This window comes from Podarcis bocagei, assembly GCF_964188305.1.
Source record: "Podarcis bocagei genome assembly, chromosome: 10".
Classification (NCBI taxonomy): domain Eukaryota; kingdom Metazoa; phylum Chordata; class Lepidosauria; order Squamata; family Lacertidae; genus Podarcis; species Podarcis bocagei.
The window spans coordinates 29,994,484-30,016,003 of NC_138135.1; the positions used below are offsets into that span (position 1 = coordinate 29,994,484).

Below are 21,520 nucleotides of genomic sequence, written 5' to 3' on the forward strand. Positions count from 1 at the left end.
CAGGAAAGTTCCCTCACGCCCTCCCTCCTTGCAGAGAAAACATTTGGTCAGTTTGGGAGTCAAAATGGTTTCAGGGAGTCAAAATGGTTTCAGGAAGGTCTTCCTGTGCTGCTCCAGACATTGGTACATTTATGAACGTTTTATATATATATATATATACCTTAAAATTACTATATATATGACCTTAAAATTCTTATAACAATATGTACCTGCTGTTGTTTAGTCATTTAGTCATTTAGTCGTGTCCAACTCTTCGTGACCTCATGGACCAGAGCACGCCAAGCACTCCTGTCTTCCATTGCCTCCCGCAGTTTGGTCGAACTCATGCTGGTAGCTTCGAGAACACTGTCCAACCATCTCGTCCTCTGTCGTCCCCTTCTCCTTGTGCCCTCAGTCTTTCCCAACATCAGGGTCTTTTCCAGAGAGTCTTCTCTTCTCATGAGGTGGCCAAAGTATTGGAGCCTCAGCTTCACGATCTGTCCTTCCATTGAGCACTCAGGGCTGATTTCCTTAAGAATGCAAGGTTTGATCTTCTTGCAGTCCGTGGGACTCTCAAGAGTCTCCTCCGGCACTATAATTCAAAAGCATCAATTCTTCAGCGATCAGCCTTCTTTATGGTCCAGCTCTCACTTCCATACATCACTACTGGGAAAACCATAGCTTTAACTATATGGACCTTTGTTGGCAAGGTGATGTCTCTGCTTTTTAAGATGCTGTCTAGGTACCTAGATACCTAGATATGTAAAATTGTGATGGCTTCTTTTTTTCTTGTGAAGGAGGGAGGGTCTAGTTTTTTCCTCTTAATTTTTCCTCTTTATCTTTTTGTTCTGCTTGCATTCTGATTTACAATTTTTAAAATGCCATTTTTTTAAAAAAAAGAGCATGAGATACCTTGTCTCCCAAGGGAATGAGATAAAGGCAGCAAGATAAACATCAAACAAGACACTGATAGAGCATCAACAACGGGGCTTAGGCTGCAAGAGTCCTTATTCTTGGCCTTTTCAACAGGTCATGGATCATAAAAATGGAGAGGGCAAAAAGCTTCTGCAAAGGAAAGTTAGGCTAGATTATATGTTATTGGATGGCAGGGAGCAGGTATAGCTGTTCCCCATCCACCTACATGGCAGCCTCTTCTTAATGAGAATAGAGCTGCTGTGAAGGGAAGGGGAGAATTTGCAGTGCCTTAATTAAACAGAGAGATGATTGCTGGCAGGATTACCAGCTTCTGTGAAGTAATCCTGTGAAGAAACCAAGCCAATAACCCCCCCCCCAAACACATTTACAAAGCCGTAGAATGTTTAATCAATCCTGGTTATAGAAAAATGTTTTTGCCAGGCGCATAAAGATATGTAATGAAGGTGCCAGGTGACCCTCACCTGTAGGTTAACCCAGTGTGAGGGACAATGGCTGCATGCATTCAAAGGGGTCTGTAAAATACCTTGACAGCAGAGTTGTTCCTTATAAACAGAACCAGATTAACTGCAATACACAGTAAAACAGGACCTCAACAAAATGGGACTTTTGCAAATTCTTGGGTCTGCCTGGCTTTATTAACACTATTTAAATCCTGCCTTTTGACCTAAATTGCCTCTTCTTGGATGATGATGGTGATTCATTGTGCTCCCAGGCTGCAATACTATAGACACTTACTCGTAAGTAGCCCTCATTGAATTCTGGGTAAACATGCATAAGATTATGCTATTATGTGAGGAGGCTTATAAGATTAGTTAAAACATAAAATTCCAAATGAAGTTATCTGCAAAGAACTGATAAAGGATTGGTGCTACTTTAGTTATCAGTCTGAAAGATAGTCAATAGCCTATCTTGCTTTGTAGAGTAGAACTTTGATTAGTACATTCAGGCTGAAATCCTATGCCCACTTATTCAGGTCAGGACTAAGCCTCATTGGAATGAATGGGGTTTACTTATAAATAGACATGCACAGGACTGCATTGTCAGGCTAAAAACCTGTGCATTCTTCTCTATGAATAAAATCCACCCAAAGCATGGGATGGTGATGTTAGATTAATTAAATATACACATTTTATTCTGCCTGACATGCTGGTGTTTCACCATAATTTCTGTCCCTGGGCAGCTAACTTTAGCAGCCCTTGGAAAAAGCCAGAAGTCTTTCATCTTGTCAGGTGAGTTTTATTGCCACCTTGGTTACACAGTAATTTCAGCCTAAGCTATACAAAGAATCATATGATGGGATATCAGGTAATTGGACAAGTAAGAATGGTCTGTCAGTACAATTGTGGGATAAAGATAATGAAAGGAACCAAAGGGAAGAGCCGACCAAAAAGGGAGTTGACTTTCATGGGGGGGGGGGCGGAATCTTAGCGGAATGTACAAAATTTCATTTAAATGTGTTAAAAACAACAAGAGAAATCCAAAGGAGTGGAAGAGGAAGATGAGCCTCTGAAGTTCTTCCTCGTGGAGCTTACATGGAAAGGAATCTCTAACCTTTGGGATGTTTTTCAAGCAAGATCTGTCGAAGTATTAACAGCAGGGGAAATGACTCTTCCATTTGCTCAGGCATTCTAGAAATCTTTGTATATATTTATTTTCCGTTATTGCCATTTTGGCAAAAGCTTTTTGCAAAGCAGCAGTTTTGGGACTTTTTGCCGAGTTGTAAAACTTGACGGAAGATAAAATTCCCAAATCATTTCAGAAAGGATAAATAGTATGAAGGTCCCAAGAAGCTTGTTTATTTATGCTCAAGACTTTCAAAGACTTCCCAAATAACCTTGAAGAAAATTATATTTAGTCCAATTGCTTTTTCAAGTGCCATACCGCCTATTGGTTGAAAAAGAATGTGCTGGTTCTTGTTCATTGGTCTCCTTGGAAAGAATAAAAAGGAAAGTAATCATTTCTAAATTCTTTCTTACATTAAGCTTCTCTTTAGTGGGTCTTTCTAACAAGATCTTGAATCTGTTAAGAAGAACACTCCTCTTGGGATTACAATGAGAGTGGATGTATGAAGAGGCTTAGAAATTTAAATGTGGGGGCGTTGTTTTGATAGGGGTGGGGCTGCACACACTGCTTCTATTTGGTTGTCATGCTGTTACTTCTGACTCAATTTTTTTTCTAAATATTGTAGCAGATTTCAGGGATCCAAAAGAGAAAGTGGGCTTCATTCCTCCTCCCGTCTTTTGAATTAGTCTGAGTAGGTGTCAGCAAGGAGAGAGAAATCAACATTTATTTGCCTTTTCCTTGCATAAAATGAACAACAGCAAGAGTGTGGTATACACAGTATATTCTCCATATCATCATATATAAATTCGACTCTGCGTTTCCACCTTCATAATGGAAAAAAAGATGAGTGACTCAAAGGAACGTGATAACGGGGAGAGGCCCATCCTACATTTTTCTATTGAAGAGATCTTAAAAAGAAAATCCAGGGAGGTCTGCTTACGCACGACGACGATCTGCAATAACCACGCTGAGGGTGCTCAAATCCTCAGAACAGAGCCAATTTCAGAAACGGCTAAGGGTAAGTAAGTACCGCTGCTTCTAGTTTATGAAACTTATATGAGCCTTGATCCTCTTATGCCCTTGATCCTCTTATGCCCTTGCATGACTCCAAAGTTTGATTGCTTAAGACAGCCACCAGCCACAATTTATTTCATGACTTAATATCATCATGCTTCACATTCAAAATTACTTTATTTATGATACCAACGTATAACCCTTTGGGCAAGATGGCGGAGGGGTGGAATTCAAATGTGTTCTCCAGTCGGCAAAACACTCCAATAAGTTGGCCTGGCAAGGGCTGCTGAGATGTTGCACCTGTAACAGGAGTGCGCTTGGCAGAGGTTCAACAGGTGCAGCTTTTTCCAAGATGAAAACGCATTGATGACATCCCTTCTACTTGAGAACTTTGACAAACTTCATACAACTAAGCCAAAATTTTGGTCTTTTTGTTAAATAGTTGATCTGGCAACCCTACAATATATGTACAAGTGCAGGTGAAATGGGAAAGAATGGAGCGGGGGAGGGGTGTCCTGACATCACATCCCGACACTATGAAATGAATTGAAATTTGAAATTTCAAGCCACTTTGTTCCATACGAAAATTGCAAAACTGTCAGCCTGAGATTTCAAAGAGATGGGATGCTTGGAAGTGAAAAGGCCCTGTGCTAACATACACAAAGACAAGCAACTGCTAATTCTTTAGGAGGGCTGTGCAGAGTGGAAACAGTGTAATTAGCAACTAAGACTGGAAGACCTGAGGTGGTTTCTAGTGTTGTGAATGTATACTTCTGGGTGGCTTCCAACATATATAAAAACATAATAAAACATTAAACATCAAATCCTTCTATGATCTATGACAAGATTAATCTAGAGCTGTTTTTTCCAAATGAGATGATTTTGCTGCAAAAAAATCTTTCATCCGTGTAGAAAAAAAGGCATGCACAAAACACGTACACCATATCCTATAGCAAAAGGAAATATCTGTTTTACACAGTTTATTCACGTAGCAGACAGAAACAGATTTAGGGGAGTGCAACCAGTTTGGATCCATGGGGTGCAGAGCCTCGGAGATGCCTCAGGATACATCACAACTATTATTTATAATGAAAAGAGAGAGGCAGGGGGCACCGAATTTTGGCTTTGCACAGGGCGCTATTGAAATTCGAAACCCCAAGGTCCACCACTGTGATGGAGACCCACCAACAATTGTGATTTTCCACCATTTATTAAGGGTGTTCACTGACTCTATGCAGCCCAAATTATGATGTGAATCAGATTGATTCAGGGAAAGTTAGTGTGCTTCCAAGTCAGATCACGCAGTTAACAAGGTGCCTTAAGGCAGATCAGGGATTTCCTACACTTCCAAGTAGGGATGGAATGAGCTGTCAAGTTCCATTCTCTAAATTTCTCATTTGTCTAATCTTAACTTCAGCTTTCCACATTTCTGCAGCGATTTCTGGTGTTTTTTTATTATAAAATCCTCATGAACCTTATTGGAATTTTAGTGTGCCTTTCTCTCATGTAATTCACTTTGTAAATTATTTTCTGTGCTATGTTCATTTTTATGCACATTTTTCCTAATATAAGCATTTTTGTAAACATTGGTTGACCAATTGGTTGGGAAACTACATTGCAAAATTCGGATAAGCATGAATTTCAAATGGTGGCTATGTTTCGCTTCCCAAATTGTTTCAGAAAGTATGAAATTGATAGATTTGCCTTCAAATGCAGACTGAATTGAATTCCCCCTGTGAACTGCCCTGAGACCTGCGGGTATAGGGCGGTATACAAATTTAACAAATAGCATAATAATAACTGTCCAAAAATTCATTAGGGGGAAATCTCATTCAGTCAAACCCGGGCCTTCTCCTACATGTGGAGTCGTCACTTCCATAGACAGGGCTAACTGGTATATTTCCTTTCCACCATCACCTTTGCAGCTAATGGCCTGAGAGCAGTTTCAGCAGAGTTGCATGAAGCAGAAATCTTCTTCAAATAGTACTCCAGTAACAAAAGATCTATTGTATCTTTTTTTTTTTTCCTAGGCTCCCAAATTTGCATCTGGCTTTCAGTCTGACTTTTCAGTCATTACTTTGAACTAAGGCTTCCAGAAGTGAATTCAACCATCCTATCTTACATCTTGCTGCAAAGGCTGAAGCCAAGGCAATTTGAAACAAACCTCAAAGCCATTTCTCTCCCGATTAGTAACATTTCTCTCAGCCTGCGCCAGGCTAAAATGTCACAATTTCTGGAAGTCAAATGCTACATTTACCAAAGTAAAATGTCATCCTGGCTCCAAAGACCTCCCCCCGCCCAACATTCTGTGTTTCACCTGCTCCACTTCCCCCTTCTCCTCAAAGAGAATATTCTAAAGGGTGCAGAGAAAGTTAACATTTTCCTACTCATGTTTTAGAAGCTTATGCAAATATGGGACTAGAAAGGGACTGAAGAGACTGGCTTCTTAGTATTGTCAGTCAGAAGGGTCAGATAGAAAACTAGGACCCATTGCAAGAGCTTTTCGGAGTACATTTTTACCCCTGATTTCTTAGGACAGTGCTGAGTGGGGATGATGGGAGTTGTAGCTGAAAACATCTGGAGGTCACCAGGTTCGAGAAGGCCAATTTAGAGTCACCGCTTCTTCCTTTTGTCTAGCAGGCCTCCTGTTCAAGTCCATCAGGCCTATCATCACATGCAAGTAGGGGTTCTAGGCTTATTTCCTCAGTTTGGGAATGTGGCAGTGTTACTGGGTAGTTCAGAATCTACAGAATTTCCATCCTGAGGGAAACTATCTCAAGGCAGGGCAGTGCTCAAAATATCTATCACTAGCAAGACACAAATTGTTAGCACTGGTTCCAATCTGATCAGAAGCTGGAACTGGGGTATGGAGCTGTCTTGTACTAAGTTAGACCATTGGTCTATCTAGCTCAGAATTGTCTTCAGGAAACTGAGACATGAGTCTGTCCTGCCTGGAGATACCAGGAATTGAACCTGGAGCCTTTTCTATGTAAAACATATGCTGTACCACTGAGCTACAGAGTGGTCATGCAACCTACTTTTCAGAGGACAGTCCTCTATTTTTGAAGGTGTCCTCTGCTGAGGGGCTGTCCAGTTCAAGTCTGATTTAAAGAAATCATAAAAGGAGCTTTGAAGTTACCCATCCACAGTTAACAACACCTGGTCAGCAGACTGAGCAGGCACGCATTGGTCACCTGGTGTTTTCCCCACTATGGTGAGATGTATTATATTTGGATAAAATGAGAGATTTGCAGGAGGTGGGTGATTTTCATCAGGAACACAGCAAGTAGGGAAAGAGTTCAGCTTTATCTCCTGAACTCCTGCCTTCCCAAACCTAACTGCCCAACATGGCTGCTATTCAACATTCCTCCCCAGCCCTTTCCCCCCTACACCTAACTGCAATCTGAACCCGTGGCTGCTATTTGCATTTTTTAAAGTGCACATTAAATTTTAAAAAACCTGTAACTTACTGTAATGATTAGCTTGGCTCTCGGACTCCTATCCAATACCTTACCACTGAGTTAGACTGTACTCAAGTCCTGTTTGTAGGCTTTCCATAAGGTTCTGGTTGTCCACTGTGAAAACAGGACAATTGTCTAGATGCAGCCTTGGCCTGATGCAGCAGGACTCTTCTTACATTTTCTCTGACTTGCCAGTTCCCCTCAGATCAGCCTCTATAACCCAAGCAATGTGCATTGACTGGGATTTCACATATGCAGGTCACATTTTATAAGGCTGTTCGGTAAACTTATGATCACAGCTGTAGGGCTTCTGCTAATAGACACTGGGTTATGGGACTATTTTATAAATTAATAACATTGTTGACCATTTCCTCTCTAACATCTTTTGTGGTTTTATTGGTCTTTTCCCAAGCTGATCTAAGAACTCGTCATTGCAGCCCAAGGATTTGATTTCTTGGTGTGTGTTTTTTATTATTCCTTGGCTAAGAATTGAGGGCATGCCTTTTATCTGTTGTTTTAACAAGAGTTTTATCTTATATCAGTAAGGAGCAGAGGCCAGGTATACTGAAGTAATGACAAAATTACACTGCAGGAATGGAAAGGGAGCAGGAAACCTGATTGAGACAGAGATCTGAAAGAGGCAAGAGCCTCTGATTGATGTGTAGAGCTTTGTAGGTACAAGTAACAACAGATAGCAACAGGTAGCAACAGGTAGCTTGTAAATGGTCTGACAGAGAAACCTATAATAAATCCAACTTCATTCTATAGTTCTATTTCAAAAACACAGTATCATCTGCTGTATATTTTGGAAAGTTGACTGTTCCAGGTCTGTGCAGAGGGTGTGGGGCAGCTGGGCACACTGATCCCCAGGCCTCATTGGGCTAAGCTGACCAGGGCCCCCCTGTCAGGGACCAACTGCTTTTTCTTTTAGTTTATAACTTTAGTTTCACAAGACTTCTGCCCTGGGCAAGCTCTGTATGGACTATTTCTGTTCGCTATGGATAACCAAATTTTGTGTGATGGTTTCTGAGATCAAGGAGCAGGCTTTCATCTGAGATCAAAGAGCAGGTTTATGTTGGGTGCCATTTTGATCAAGACAGCAAACTCGACTTTTCAAAACTGCACTGATTTTAACCAAATTTTGCATATCATTTGCTGAGATCAAGGAACAGGTTTTCTTCTATGTTTGGATACAGTTGGGTGCCATCTTGAATCAATACGGTGGAATGAACTTCTCATAACTGTACTGATAATAACCACAAATTTCAGCACTGCACTGATTGTTTGGTTTCTTGGAATTCCCAAGCACAAGGTACAAGGCTGTTAGTTAAATGCAAGAAGGGGCTTGCAGGATCAGACTAAAGACTCACCTAGTCCAACCCTCTGTTTCTTACAACAGCCAAAAGCCCCCAACAGGGCATGAGAGCAATATCGTTTCCCCAATCTTGCTCCCTAACAACTAGGGAAGGTTGAATTAGTCTATTTCCATCCCATGCCACATGTATTCACTGATGCTTGCCCCATTTCCACAACAATCTGCATTTTTTAAAGAAATGCATTTTTTTGCAATCTGATGTGTGAAATGGACCTGAACCCTGAATTCTAAGACTATATTTGCATCCTCAGGAGAGCCAGGGACAGCTCCCAAGTTTGGTGCAGTCCTTGGGCAAGATTCCCTTGTTCAGGGCGGAGATCCCCAAGTAGGATTAGTCTTTGTCACTTTCATCCCTGGCCATTCAATTTGGCCTCTCCCACTTGGCCCAGTGCACAACACTGCTCCAAAGGAGAGGGGAAGTTGCGAGGAACTTGCTATTCCTTTCCCTTGTGTCGCCATAAAGCTTGCTGGGTTGGCGTGAGAACTGGTTGGGACAACTGCACTGCTCTCATATAGTTTTGAACTTCTTAGCCTAACCTTGGACTTTGGAATTCTGGTCGTGTTCCTAGCTTGGTTAACTCCTCTGTCCGGTTTGTAGGCGCTCTGGGGCAGAATTAGCTTTTCTTGCTGCTGTTGCAACTATATTGTACTTTGCTTTAATAAAAGTCCTTCTCTTCCTCTCAAGTAACAGCCTCTGGTGTCATGTCTGGAGCAGGAGGCAGGACACAAAACTATTAAATACTGGGAATCTCAGAAGCCTCTCTACAAATGCCCCCATCCTTTCCAGGATGAGAGTTGCTGTAAATTTGCCAGAGGCAAATCCATTCCAACCATACCAGTTGCCAGCACATCCTTGCTGGCAATGAATTCAAGGTGTGTTTGGCCTCCAAAGGTATCTTCTTCCACACTGCATTTGGTTTCAGCACACTGAACAGGGACCTTCACAAAACATGGTGAGCATTTCATAGCTTTGCATGAGGAAGGGAGGAGTTGGGGAAGGGGGGGGGGAGAAAGAGACAGAGAGCTCCCAATCCTTCTCAATATCCATTCCCACTTCTCATGTTTTTTTTTGTTTTCATTTGTTTTTGTTGAATGATTCTCTGCTCTTAGTGCCTGGGGCCTTCTGCTTACTGTCTGTTCCAGCCCTCCTCTCCAATAATTAAGCAATCTATGATTGGTGTCTGGGTAAAGGCAGCTTTTTGTCTGAAAGTTTTGGGCTGAAAGAAATGAAATGGAGCCTTTAAACGTCCCAGCATCCTGCTGCTCTATTTCTGCAATGCCTCAACAGATAGCAGCAGGATGCTAAATGCTATGCTTCAGTAGCAGAAGGCTGTACCCTGAGCAATTTGTATGTACCCAATTAGAACCATTCTCCCTGACTACACTAGTCCCTTTTAATAAGGGGTGAGAAGCTCCTTTAATAAAAAAAAATTAGCCACAGCACCATACTCTCGCCTCATCGTCTCTCCACATGCTTTCTTAAATTGGAAAGCAAGCTCTTTAGCTTGGAGAAGAAGCCCCAGAGCAGACATATCTCCTTATGTATACAAGCAAATTTGGTTTGCTTCACTGAAGCACAGCATGGTTACATCCTTTTTTTATATTTTTAATGAACTGGCTGACCTGTACTTTCATGGAAGGGCCATCACTTTAAAAAGCCTTGCCACACCATTCAGACACCAGTGGCTGTGATTTGGATCACCTTTTTGAAGAAGCAAAGCTGATGTCATCTTCACCATTGCTTTAGTGCACCATTGCACTAAAACTGGCCTCACCATCAGCAACATCATCATTACCAGCACAATATATAGATATATGATAACTCATAGCAGGGCAGAAGTGGGGGACCTTTTTCTAAGCCAAGGGCCATGGTAGACTTCCTGTGGTAGAGAGGGCCAGTGATAAAAGACAGCAGATAAATGGGTGTTACTTTTCCCTCTATACAGTAGACTATATTCTAGCCATGCAAATGTCAGAGGTTTGCACACAGGCATCTATCTAAGCAGGCAAGAGGCATCACTACAGTTCAAGGACACATTGCAAATGAGCAACAGCAATTGAGGGGGACATGGAGCAGGACCAGTGAGGATTGTGACCTGGAGAGAGTCCCAAGGGCAAGATAAAGTCCCTACCTTAGGGACCACTTTCTTTCATACCAGTCTGTCTGCAGCCTAAGAGCTGTGTGGAATTGATGAGCCTATTTGAAATACTCCAGCATGCTAAGGTTGCTCTTTGTTCCATGAAAGCATGGGGACTCTTGCAAGAGGTTTCAGGAGCTACATTCAGGGAAAGGAACTGCACTCCTAAACCACTTAAGCTTTTATTCTGAATGACTTCCCTGCAGCTTTTAAAAAATGCATTTGAACATCCCAAGCTTTTGCATATGGAAACATTTCAAAAAAGAAATGGTGTCTTATTTCCCCAGGGATTCTGTAGCCAAATTTGTAAATCTGGCGTTACGCTCAACATTCTCTAGCCTTATATCTTCCTCCCACATTCTTTATTAGACTGTAATTTTGAGCGCTGTTGTTTGCTGTGGGATCTCCGAAGTTGAAATCCCAAAGGCACTTACAAATATTCGGAGCTGCAGTCAGAGAAAATTTCACCTTGTGGGGGTGAATGCTAACATAGACGTGCCTCTTCTTTCTTCCCCTTCCTCTCCCCACGCCCAAATATCTCTCTCTCTCTCTCTCTCTCTCTCTCTCTCTCTCTCTCTCTCTCTCTGAAACATAAACAGAATTATTAAGTTTAATCAAAAATGCACCATCTCACTTTCCTACTGGCGAGTTCTTGATTAGCAGACTGTAACTATATCAGCAGCAATTTCATTTAGAGCTGAAATCAAAGCCAGTCTACTCAGACTCTGTTGGTCCACAGCTGACCTCAGGTTATTTTATTCTTTTAATTTGATGAGTTCCAGCTTTGAAAAAAATGCTCTCAACAGGACTGGCACTCAAAAACTCTGTGTGTTGTTGTCCATATGCAACGAGCTTTTCAGTAAACAGCTTGTCACACCAAGTGCAGGAAGCAGCAAGACCTACATTACCTTAATATTAACAACAGTGTTCTTTAGAGGCATCTGCAGTGGTACACCCAAGGCAGCAAACATCTGTACTCTCAAGGGCCAATCTGTTCTCCAGACAATGGCCACTGTCAGTATTCTGTGGAAAATGCTGAAAATGTAGGTTTGTGCAACTGAAGTAGATTAAAGCACTCTGGTGAAACAGATCTACTTTATAAAAAAATACTTTGTGATTAGGAAAGTGGTGGGTTAACAGATTTAAAAAAATGTGGGATAAATGACTGGTTGATGAGGATACCTATAAACACCATACAGGCAAATCAGGGTGAATGTCTCAGGTTGAGGACAGCTGAGAGGGGTGACAGATCTGGGGGGCAGCAGCATGTTGTTGTTGTTTAGTCGTTTAGTCATGTCCGACTCTTCATGGCCCCACGGACCAGAGCACGCCAGGCACCCCTGTCTTCCACTGCCTCCCTCAGCTTGGTCAGACTCATGTTTGTAGCTTCGAGAACACTATCCAACCATCTCGTCCTCTGTCGTCCCCTTCTCCTTGTGCCCTCCATCTTTCCCAACATCAGAGTCTTTTCCAGGGAGTCTTCTCTTCTCATGAGGTGGCCAAAGTATTGGAGCCTCAGCTTCACGATCTGTCCTTCCAGTGAGCACTCAGGGCTGATTTCCTTAAGAAACACCATACAGGCAAATCAGGATGAATGTCTCAGGTTGGGGACAGCTGAGAGGGGTGGCAGATCTGGGGGGCAGCAGCATACTAGTCACCATCTCCTTCACTTGTCCCCCACCACCTCCAGCATGTCCTGGCCTTCCTGGGCTGCCTCCAGTCACCTCAGGCAGCAGTGGTGGGGGCAGAGGAGCAGGCGAGAGTGCTATTTTCTGCTTTGCCTCAAGTGGCAAAACATTCTTGACCCCTATAGTTTCTAGCTCATATAGATTTTTGTTAAAAACTGAACAGAACTTTTTTCTAAAACAACTTGTTTCAACAAGATTGAAATTTACAGGACTCCTGTCTTTAATGCACATCTAAGGAAATGTTTGCTTATCTCTGATCACTGCCCTCATAGTGTCCGCGAGACTTAGTGTGACTGGCACTTGTTCCTTGAGGCAACTTCAAGAGATGCATCTAATGAGCTGTATTTTGATACGCTACTTAAAGGTCCAAGGGTTTGAGATGGAACTTTCTGGTACATAAGCTTCATTCATTCAATCAATCTGACCCTTCCTTCTGAGATGAGCCTGTGATGACAGTATTCATTACGATGGATGCTTATACTTCTGCCTAACTTGCAGCCACACTGAAAACTGAGCTTGTAAGATTGTCGTCTCAGAATATATTCCCTTCAGCATTACCCCCACCAACCATGTGTATCCTGCTACTTGCTGTAATGCTACAGCTATAAGATTGTGTTGTTTAGTAATAAGGTGGCTGAGGCTAAACATAATAGGTGATAAAAGTGTGCCTAATATGTGGTTGAGACTGTGACTGACCACCTACATGTGAGCAACTGCTCATTATTAGATGCCACTTTGCAGGCATCTCTACTCAGTGCCCACTTGTTAGGGGCAGGGTTGGTGGAAAGGGCAATATGGACAGGAACGGTAGACTTGGTCCTAATCAAGCCTTCACATATAGCACTTGCAAACAAGGCTTTATATCTCAGCCTAGCCATCCTCAGTAGCCTGTTGTGATTTGTTGTGACACATGAATTACTTGGAAAGGAGTGTGATGCGTATGTGTTTGGTCTTTCAAAAAAAAAAAACAGCCAATGAGATGTGCTTGGTAGAATTGTGTAATAGCCACAAGACTTGGCTTGATTTGATCATGTGTAAATCAGCCTGGTTTTGCTTGGGAGCAGCTTTTCAAGTGTGTAATAAACATCTCTAAGCTTAAGGAGACTCAGTCCCCTGCATCAATTCAGAGGCTGACTAGTTCACTTCGGGGGTCTGAGTCTTCTTTGTCCCCCACCCCTCCACTATTGAAAAATCAATATCCTTTTGACAGAAGGGGTTAAAGTTTGTAGGCACAGTAGCCCCTCCAGGTTGGGTAAAGTTTGCCAAATTATAGGCAGACAGATCCTGGGTCTTTTTGTGCTGGACAACTGTAAGATGGGGGGGGACGGGTCCTATCTATACTTTTTATTTTGGGCCATAATTGGATTAATCCCACTCCTCTCAAAAAGGAAACCAACCATACTCTTTTTCCCCCCTTAATCAGAATTTAGTGGTTTGTTGCTTTTCTAGAGAAGGGTGCCCCCCCCAGCAGGAGCGGAGGAAGGGGGGTGAAGTGGGTGTGGGCCACCCTGGGTGTCACCACTGATGAGGTTGACAAAATGCCTGAGCCATGCGTCTCTCCTGGCAGAGATGCGGTGGCTTGGGCGCACACAGGCTCTGTGCTGCCCAAATGGTCCACCCACTGCCTCCACCTCAGCTGTAGGGCGACTGAATGGGAGGAGGCAGGCAAACTCTGAAGGCCCCGCGGTGTGCCCTGCCCCATGGGTGGCTTGTGCCACCCTAGACACCCGAGTGGCTTCCTCCGCCGCTGCCCCCTAGATCAACTTCAAACACGTCCCTGTCTTATAAAGATAATCCCCTAAAATACCTATTCCTCTGTTTGTACAGATGAAAAGAAAGGGAAACGAAGGATCAGGACAACATTCACAGCAGAGCAGCTTCAAGAACTAGAGAGGATCTTCCACATTACACACTACCCAGATGTTAACATCCGCAACCAGCTAGCAGCAAAGATCAATCTTCCAGAAGCCAGGATCCAGGTAAATTATTTGTCCCTCTGATGTAGGGTCAGTCCAATACATTTTGCTGCCTGAAGGAAACTAAAGTGTGTGGCTGTAAATATGCTCAGGAAATGGGTGGGATAGAATCCTCCCATTCATTACAACCCACGTGCCTGGATATATTGGAACGGGCAATCTGTTTTAATTAGGTTGGTTCCCACCAGACCCTTGGTTCCATCAATTCACTCCCAGTGCCCCCTATAAAAAGCATTATTCAGAAAATTGGTTTGCATGGCCCACTAAGGCAGTGTTTCCCAACCACTGTTCCGTGGCACACTAGTGTGCCGCGAGATGTTGCCTGGTGTGCCGCGGGAAAAATTAAAAAATTCGAAAGATATTTTTTTTTAAGTCAAATTTTCGATTGGGGCACCGTCACTAGATGACCCCTGGGGTTCCCTCCCTCCCTCCCGATCTGCACCTCCCTCCTCCTCCTCCGGGGAGACCCTTCCTGGCTCTCGGCCAAGGCTTGGCGGCTGCCACTCACTCACTCGCTCGCCCACCCGTCCCTCCATCCCTGCACCCGGCCTCTCCCCCTCCGTCCCCGGCGCGGGGGCTGCCGGGATCCGTAGTCCCCTCGCCCTTGGGCTCCGCGCCCGCGCGGGGTGCGCGAACTACGTTTCCCAGCGTGGCCTGGCGGGCCGGGCATTTTGTTTGAAGCGCTCTTCTCCCGGCCATGGAATGAGCGCAACGGCGGCAGCCGGGCGGGCAGGGGCTCTTCCGCGCAGACCCTGCGCAGCCTGCCTGCGCCCCCGTGGAGATCGGGCGGCAGGATGGAGCCCGGGGATCCCCGCGGAGGCGGAGCGGCGGAGGCGGAGGCTGCCCCCCAGGTAGGGCTGCGTCGGGGGGTTTTAATTTTTGCAATGCTGCATCCGCGCCGGAGGGGACGCATCGGACCGCGGGGAGACCCCTTGGCGGGCGTGCAAGGCAATGCATGCGTGCAGGCGTTGCATGGAGTGCAGTGCAATGCAATGGCAACGCGGCGCCCTGCATGCATGCATGCAACTTCCACCGGCGCTCCGGACTTGGCAGGTGAGGGGGGTCCCCAGTGGGCGGCAGAGAGAGCCGGGAGGGCGAAGGGGAGCCGGGGGGGAGCAGCGCTGCTCCCCGAGCCGAGCCCGGGGGGAAACTTCGGCGTCGTTGCGCCGGGTGTTGGAAGCGGAGGCTGGCGGGGGCCCCTCACCTGCAAAACCTGGTCGCCTCTCATATATTTCGTGCATTGCATTCATCGCCCGCTTTCTCCTCCAAGGAGCTCCCGGGGGCGTGCGTGGTTCTCCCCGTGTTATCCTCGCAACAACAGCCCTGCGAGGTGGGTCAGGCGAGTGGCCCAAGGGAGCACCCAGGGATTGTCCTGGCCAGGTGGGGTGATTTGAACCCTGCTCTCTGCCCGGTCTTCGTCCTCATTTAGCCCCCACATGTGCATGACTGTGCATGACTGAGGTTTTCCCCCCTCGTCTTGGCTATGGTGTGAGTCTGTCCTGTTAATTAATGGGGTTCTGCCTTCGGAGAAGATGAGCCAGCCCTCAAGGAGGTGATTATGTAATTTGCTAGCAATTCATGTCCCTCCCGGCGTGACGCTGCGCGCTGACGTCACGGGGCTGTAATGGTGGTGTGCCTCGAGATTTTTTTCATGAAACAAGTGTGCCTTTGCCCAAAAAAGGTTGGGAAACACTGCACTAAGGAAGGTAATAACACCATAAAATTCACAACAGTAACTATTCATTGCATATTTATTCAAAATCCAATCAAAACTATTTAAGTAATTCAACAAAATGGATGAGCCAATGATACTAGCTTTTCAAAGTTTGAAAATCAATTGACGCCTCCAGCAGCATCCCCCCCCCCTTGCCTCTTAGTGCCCACCCTCCAGTGGGTGGGACTGCTCACTTAGAGAAATGCTAGATTGTTATATTTCAATGACTATAACCTGCTCACCATAAACATTTGTGTCGTGATTCTTCTTTTTAGTGGCAAAGCCCTGTTCTCATCACCATGTGAGTTTTATTGGGAAATAACTTTCCCGGTAAGCAATCTCCAGTGCCCTGCGTTTGTAGCTGCATTCATTATATTTGAGCTTGTATTCAGTTGCAAAGCCATGTGCTTGATAAAAGGTAATGTTCTGACCAGAGTAGCCCCAGCATGTCCCACTTTCAGGTAGAGATAAACAAACCCACCTTGGCACACTATCAGAATGGCTCGTAAAAATCAGCAAACAGTTCATTGCTTACTCCAAACCCAATTTTCCCGAGGCAGTTCTTCAAAGCAGCCCCCAGCAAAGCAAGAGCGAAACTTGTTTTTGAATTTAAATTCTTAGATTAGATGAGAAGACACATCTCTCCATCTTGTTTAAATGATCATATCTAAGAGCCATTTCACAGGCAAGGCTTTCCCCCCCTACACAAGGGTTTCATAGTGGGGGGGGAGAGAATGGAGAGCCTTCAGATGTGAATATCATGTGCATATATTCATTGTCAAGAAGTGTACACTTATTCTCAGCTCATTGCCAATCAAAAGAATGAAACCCAAAAAAATATCATTTGCATCTTGGCCTCAGTGAATCTGCAGGGTTGAATTTCCATAAGATGTCACAGAATCACAGAATCAATGAATTGTAGAGTTGGAAGGGACACTGAGGATCATCTGCCCCAACTACCTACAATGGAGAAATCTCAGCTAGCCAGTCAACCAGCTACAAATCCACCTAAATTTGGGTTCCTCACTAGTCCTTCCAGCAGTCTTCGCCATTTGTAATTCCACAGGTGTTCAAATTAATTTCTTTCTTTTTAAAATATTTTGTTGTTTGTTTTTTAACAATGTTCTTATACATTTAAATCATTTTCAATTTTTCCACAGCTGAGATTACTTGAATCCCTCTACTTCTCTCCACCCCCCCCCCGTTTCCAATATTTATCTGTTCTGTCTATTGCATCAAATCATATTTTTCAGATCCATTTTGTATCCATTTTTAACTTTAGTCTTATTACATTGTAAGTGTTATAACAATCCTGCTAACGTTTTTAAATATCTACAGTGCTCTTTAAGGTACTCTATAAATTATTCCTTTATACTCTTTGCTAAATTTCTTATCATCTTGGTGTCTGAACTTCACAGTCATTTTTGCCATTTCACCATAGTCCATCATCTTGATTATCCATTTTTCTTTGGTTGGGACTTTCTCTTCCTTCCATTTCTGGGCGAAAAGCATTCTTGTGGCTGTCATCGCATACATAAACAGTCTTTTCAAGTCCTTTGGTATTTCATCTCCTATTATTCCCAATAAGAAAGCTTCTGGTTTTTTGACAAAGGTTGTCTTGAACATTTTTTTCAATTCAATATATATCATTTCCCAGAATTCTTTTGCTATTTTGCTTGTCCACCACATGTGGTAGAATGTGCCTTCTTTTCCCTTACATTTCCAGCATAAGTTGGAAATGTTTTTTATATATTTTTGCTAGTCTTATAGGAGTCAAAAACCAACAGTACATCATTTTCATATAGTTTTATTTCAGCGTACAAGCCGTGAATTTTAAATCCTCCTTCCACAACTTTTCCCATGAGTTAAGTTGTATATTATACCCAATATCTTTTGCCCAGTGTATCATTACTGATTTGACTTCTTCATCCTTAGTATCCCATTCTAACAGTAGTTTATACATTTTGATAATAATTTCTCATTGCTTTCCATTAGATCTTTCTTGAACCTTGAAACCCATCCCTTTGTCATTCCTAAATATATCACTTAGTTAGTGATATTGTTACCAGTCCATTAATATGTATCTTTTATCATATGATCAAATTTTTTTCAGTTTCAGTTGATTTTCAACTTCAGTTAACAGCTCTTTATAGGTTGCCCATTCCCTTTTCATGTTAAGTTTTCTAAAAGATGTCATTTCCAATGGGGAGAGCCACCATGGCGACCACAGGTGTTCAAATTAAAATCCATTTAGTTCTTATATTTTACCAGAAACAACTCAGTTGCGGGTACATTTATTCCTTCTAATATATTTTTGGTTGATTTCATTTCTTATCCCCCCCCCCCAGATCTGGTTTCAGAATCAGCGGGCAAAGTGGAGGAAGCATGAAAGATTTGGCAATTTTTGTGGTCTTCAGCATCTAACTGAGGTTGATTTTATCCCAGCTCCAAAGGCAGAGACAGTAGTGAGTATAAATGACCATCTGTAAAGGGAGGACCGACCTTGTTAAACTGAGACTTTTTGTACGTATAAATTGTACTAATTAAGGACAAATACTGAACCTTGAAAAAGCAGGTAATAAACACCCTGAAATGTTTCTGATTAACAGTTTTGTGTTAGGCACTACTTGTCATAGTTTTGCATAGCCTTTGTGGGTGTTTGTGTAAAATCACAAATAGACTTAACAGTAATAGCCTTACACAGAGAGGCATCCAAGAGTCTAGCACACTGAAATACCATAAACTCAGACCTTGTTATCTATTCTGGCCTACAAACCTCAAAAAAATACATTCCTTTCTTCACCCTCCAACCCCATCTCTATGGAGCTCAGAGTTTAATGTCTACAGACCATGGCTAATACAAACCAGAAACTGAAACAATAGTCTGAGCTGTGTTTGCAAACCATGGTTTTGATTACTTCAAAACTTCATCTCTACACAGCTGCTTTTTCTGTTCTAATCCCAACACATTCTAAACCCTGGATTTACATGTTCTGCAAAGGCTGGAACTGTCTGACAGTGCAGTTCTATTATTGTCTACTCAGAAGTAAGTCCCACTGAGCCCCTGTACAGGGCTGCAGCCTGAAAGAGTTATTTGGTTGGCAAACAATATTTCTGTCCCGTCCTCCGCCCACACAAACCCTTGCAATCACCAGAACAAAATGATTTCTTTTCTCCCTTACTGATTGCCTGTCACTATATTTTAAGGACTCCATTTAGAGGTACTCTCTGAAACTTTGTTGCTTTTTTATTGCTAAACACTGAAGGGAATTGATAAGGCAAGTCGTGTGTTGCTCATAAATTGCACCCGGCTAAAAGCCTGCATTAGTGTGCCTAAGATTCTCTTTCTCTCTGTCTTATGACAGGGTCCCTGCCGAGTGCCATGCAGCCGTTGTGACATAGGCCCCCACCCATGGCAGTACTCCTTGATCCAAGAGCATTCCTCATCTTCCTGGTTACCAGACATGGCGCCCTGTGCCCTGCTGCGCACGGATCCAATGATGTTCTCAAAGCCTTATCTACTCTTTGACTACCTCCCTCAGTACAGCCTCCCACCTCTGTCCTTGAAACCAGAATGGAGGCATATTGGTGGCAATTTCACATAGAAGAGGATGAGGAAGGAAGAGCTACTGTGCTTTGTAGCATCATCATTGAACTAGCCTGTTGTGGTGGACTTACACCAGGGAAACCTGCTGAATTCAGATCCCCAAGTGGCTACAAAAGTGGCTAGGTGGTCTTGAATTGATTGCTAGAAGAACATAGGTAGTTGCTTTTTACAGACTCAAAGGTCGACCTAGCTTAGTATTACACTGACAGGCAGTGGCTCTCCTGGGTTTCAAAGAGAAGTCCCTCTCAGACGTGCCAGGAGATACCAGAAACTGAACATGGGACCTTCTGCATCATAGGAGCCAACTCCTAGGGGCTGAGGCCTCTTCGCCCCTCCCATAAAATATTCGAGGGGACCAGGGTTCCCAAAGCTGATGGGCTTTAGCATTCAAATGGTGTGTGTGCCACATCTTGTGATCAATTAAGTGAGGCTTACCTGGGCCAGTCCAATATTTTATATAAGTTGGCACCCTTGTTCTGCATGCAAGAAAAATGGTCCACTGCTGAGTTGCAACCCTTCCCCATCTCTCAGCCTCACCTACTTCACACCGGTGAGGATGAAAGAGGGAGAAACCATATGCGTCACCTGGAGCTCCACAGAAGAATGAAGAGATGCAAATGTAATACCGATAATTGCTGGAGGAGAATTCAGCTTAATACAAAGCTAAAATGCTTCTCGTTGACCTTGAAGAATGAATGCTGCTTGACCTAAATGAGAAGCAATTATAGAAGAAAGCCAACACTCCCTCCATTGAAGGACTCTGCTTGGAAAAAATATCACTTTCTAGGTGTGGGGTTAATATACCAAATTGATATTGCATTGCAATGTCTGTTGGAGAGTTGAGGCTTTACACAGCCCTAAAACTGATGGATAACACTGTTGCAAAAGTGGCCTGGGATGATGAGATTTTATTGGTCAGTGCTGGAGGTGTGGAATCACCTTCCCTCTTCGGGAAAAGCGCTATTATTCCGTTGATCAAACTGGACAATCTAAAGCAGTGTTTCTCAAACTTGGGTCCCCAGATGTTGTTGGACTACAACTCCAATCATCCCTGAGCTCTGGCCTTGCTAGCTAGGGATGATGGGAGTTGTAGTTCAACAACATCTGGGGACCCAAGGTTGAGAAAGGCTGGTCTAAAGGATAAGGCTGTTGGATTCTTTGCCTTGCACACTTTGTGTTAGTTGTGCTTGGTGGGGTAAAATGTACGTTCAAGAGAAGGGATAAAAACACCAAGGTAGCTTTTGAATAACCTTATTTCTGTGAAGTGAGGGATGAGGGTGTTTGCTTTATTGTATTTTGAACCTGAAATAATGGCTTATAGATTAATAGATGGAGGGGGAGAGAGATTGATAGATGGAGGGCGAGACAGAATTATATTGGATGAAATACTGGATGGCTTGCCCTGTTGCATTAAGGAGTGTCTTTAAATGATTAAAATCTTTATACAAGGAAATGGCTTTTTGTGTTGTTGGGGTTTCTCCAGTGCTGAGGATCAGTGAACCACCAAAGAACAAAACCAGAAGGAGCCATGTTGGAGGCAGAGCGATTTTGAATTCTCCCAGAATTCCTGTGTGCTTTTACAGGAAAATAGAAAGCTGCCCCATGCCAATCGGGCCAGGTACGCAAAAGTGAGGTTCCCCAGGTGGCACAAATACCACAGGCTAATAGCATAAGAAGAACTCGATGTAATTGACAGAAATAGGAATGCGTTTTCAGGGCCCTGAAGCTTGAACTGATATGGGCGCCCCTTTACAACCAGAAATGAGGTTTGGGTAACCACTGTTATCTTCTTCAGTAGGGTTTACTCAGCAACGGATCACCATAATTTTAAAAATAATATTAACTAACTACTCAGATTAACTACCTCTTAGATTTTGATTAAAATTGCTGTACTTTATTATCTCATATTACATGAAGCACATTTTACAAAACACTCTTTCTGATTTTTGTAGCAAAATATTCATGAGAACATGGATTTTGGACTATGTCTAGCAACATAATAATGTCTGACACACACAAAGAGCTTCCAGTCTCTTAAAAGCACTCAGATTCTGCAACAGGGATAAATG

The 21,520-nt window shown here is 43.4% G+C and overlaps 1 protein-coding gene across 1 annotated transcript; it reads left to right on the plus strand.

Annotated features, from left to right (window-relative positions):
• Positions 1-2,139: 2,139 nt before the first annotated feature.
• Positions 2,140-20,963, plus strand: ISX (intestine specific homeobox). The gene is made up of 4 exons (XM_081211038.1): positions 2,140-3,496; positions 13,982-14,133; positions 18,193-18,309; positions 19,210-20,963. The coding sequence occupies exons 1-4, from the start codon at positions 3,310-3,312 to the stop codon at positions 19,447-19,449; spliced, it is 696 nt and encodes a 231-aa protein (XP_081067164.1). The 5' UTR covers positions 2,140-3,309; the 3' UTR covers positions 19,450-20,963.
• Positions 20,964-21,520: the final 557 nt, after the last annotated feature.

What these genes read in the sequence shown, in the direction of transcription:
- ISX (XM_081211038.1), top strand. Translation starts at nt 3,310, where the DNA reads ATGGAAAAAAAGATGAGTGACTCAAAGGAACGTGATAACGGGGAGAGG. An exon ending in TTCCAGAAGCCAGGATCCAG is followed by an intron (nt 14,134 to 18,192) that starts GTAAATTATTTG and finishes CCCCCCCCCCAG; the next exon opens with ATCTGGTTTCAGAATCAGCG. An exon ending in CTCCAAAGGCAGAGACAGTA is followed by an intron (nt 18,310 to 19,209) that starts GTGAGTATAAAT and finishes GTCTTATGACAG; the next exon opens with GGTCCCTGCCGAGTGCCATG.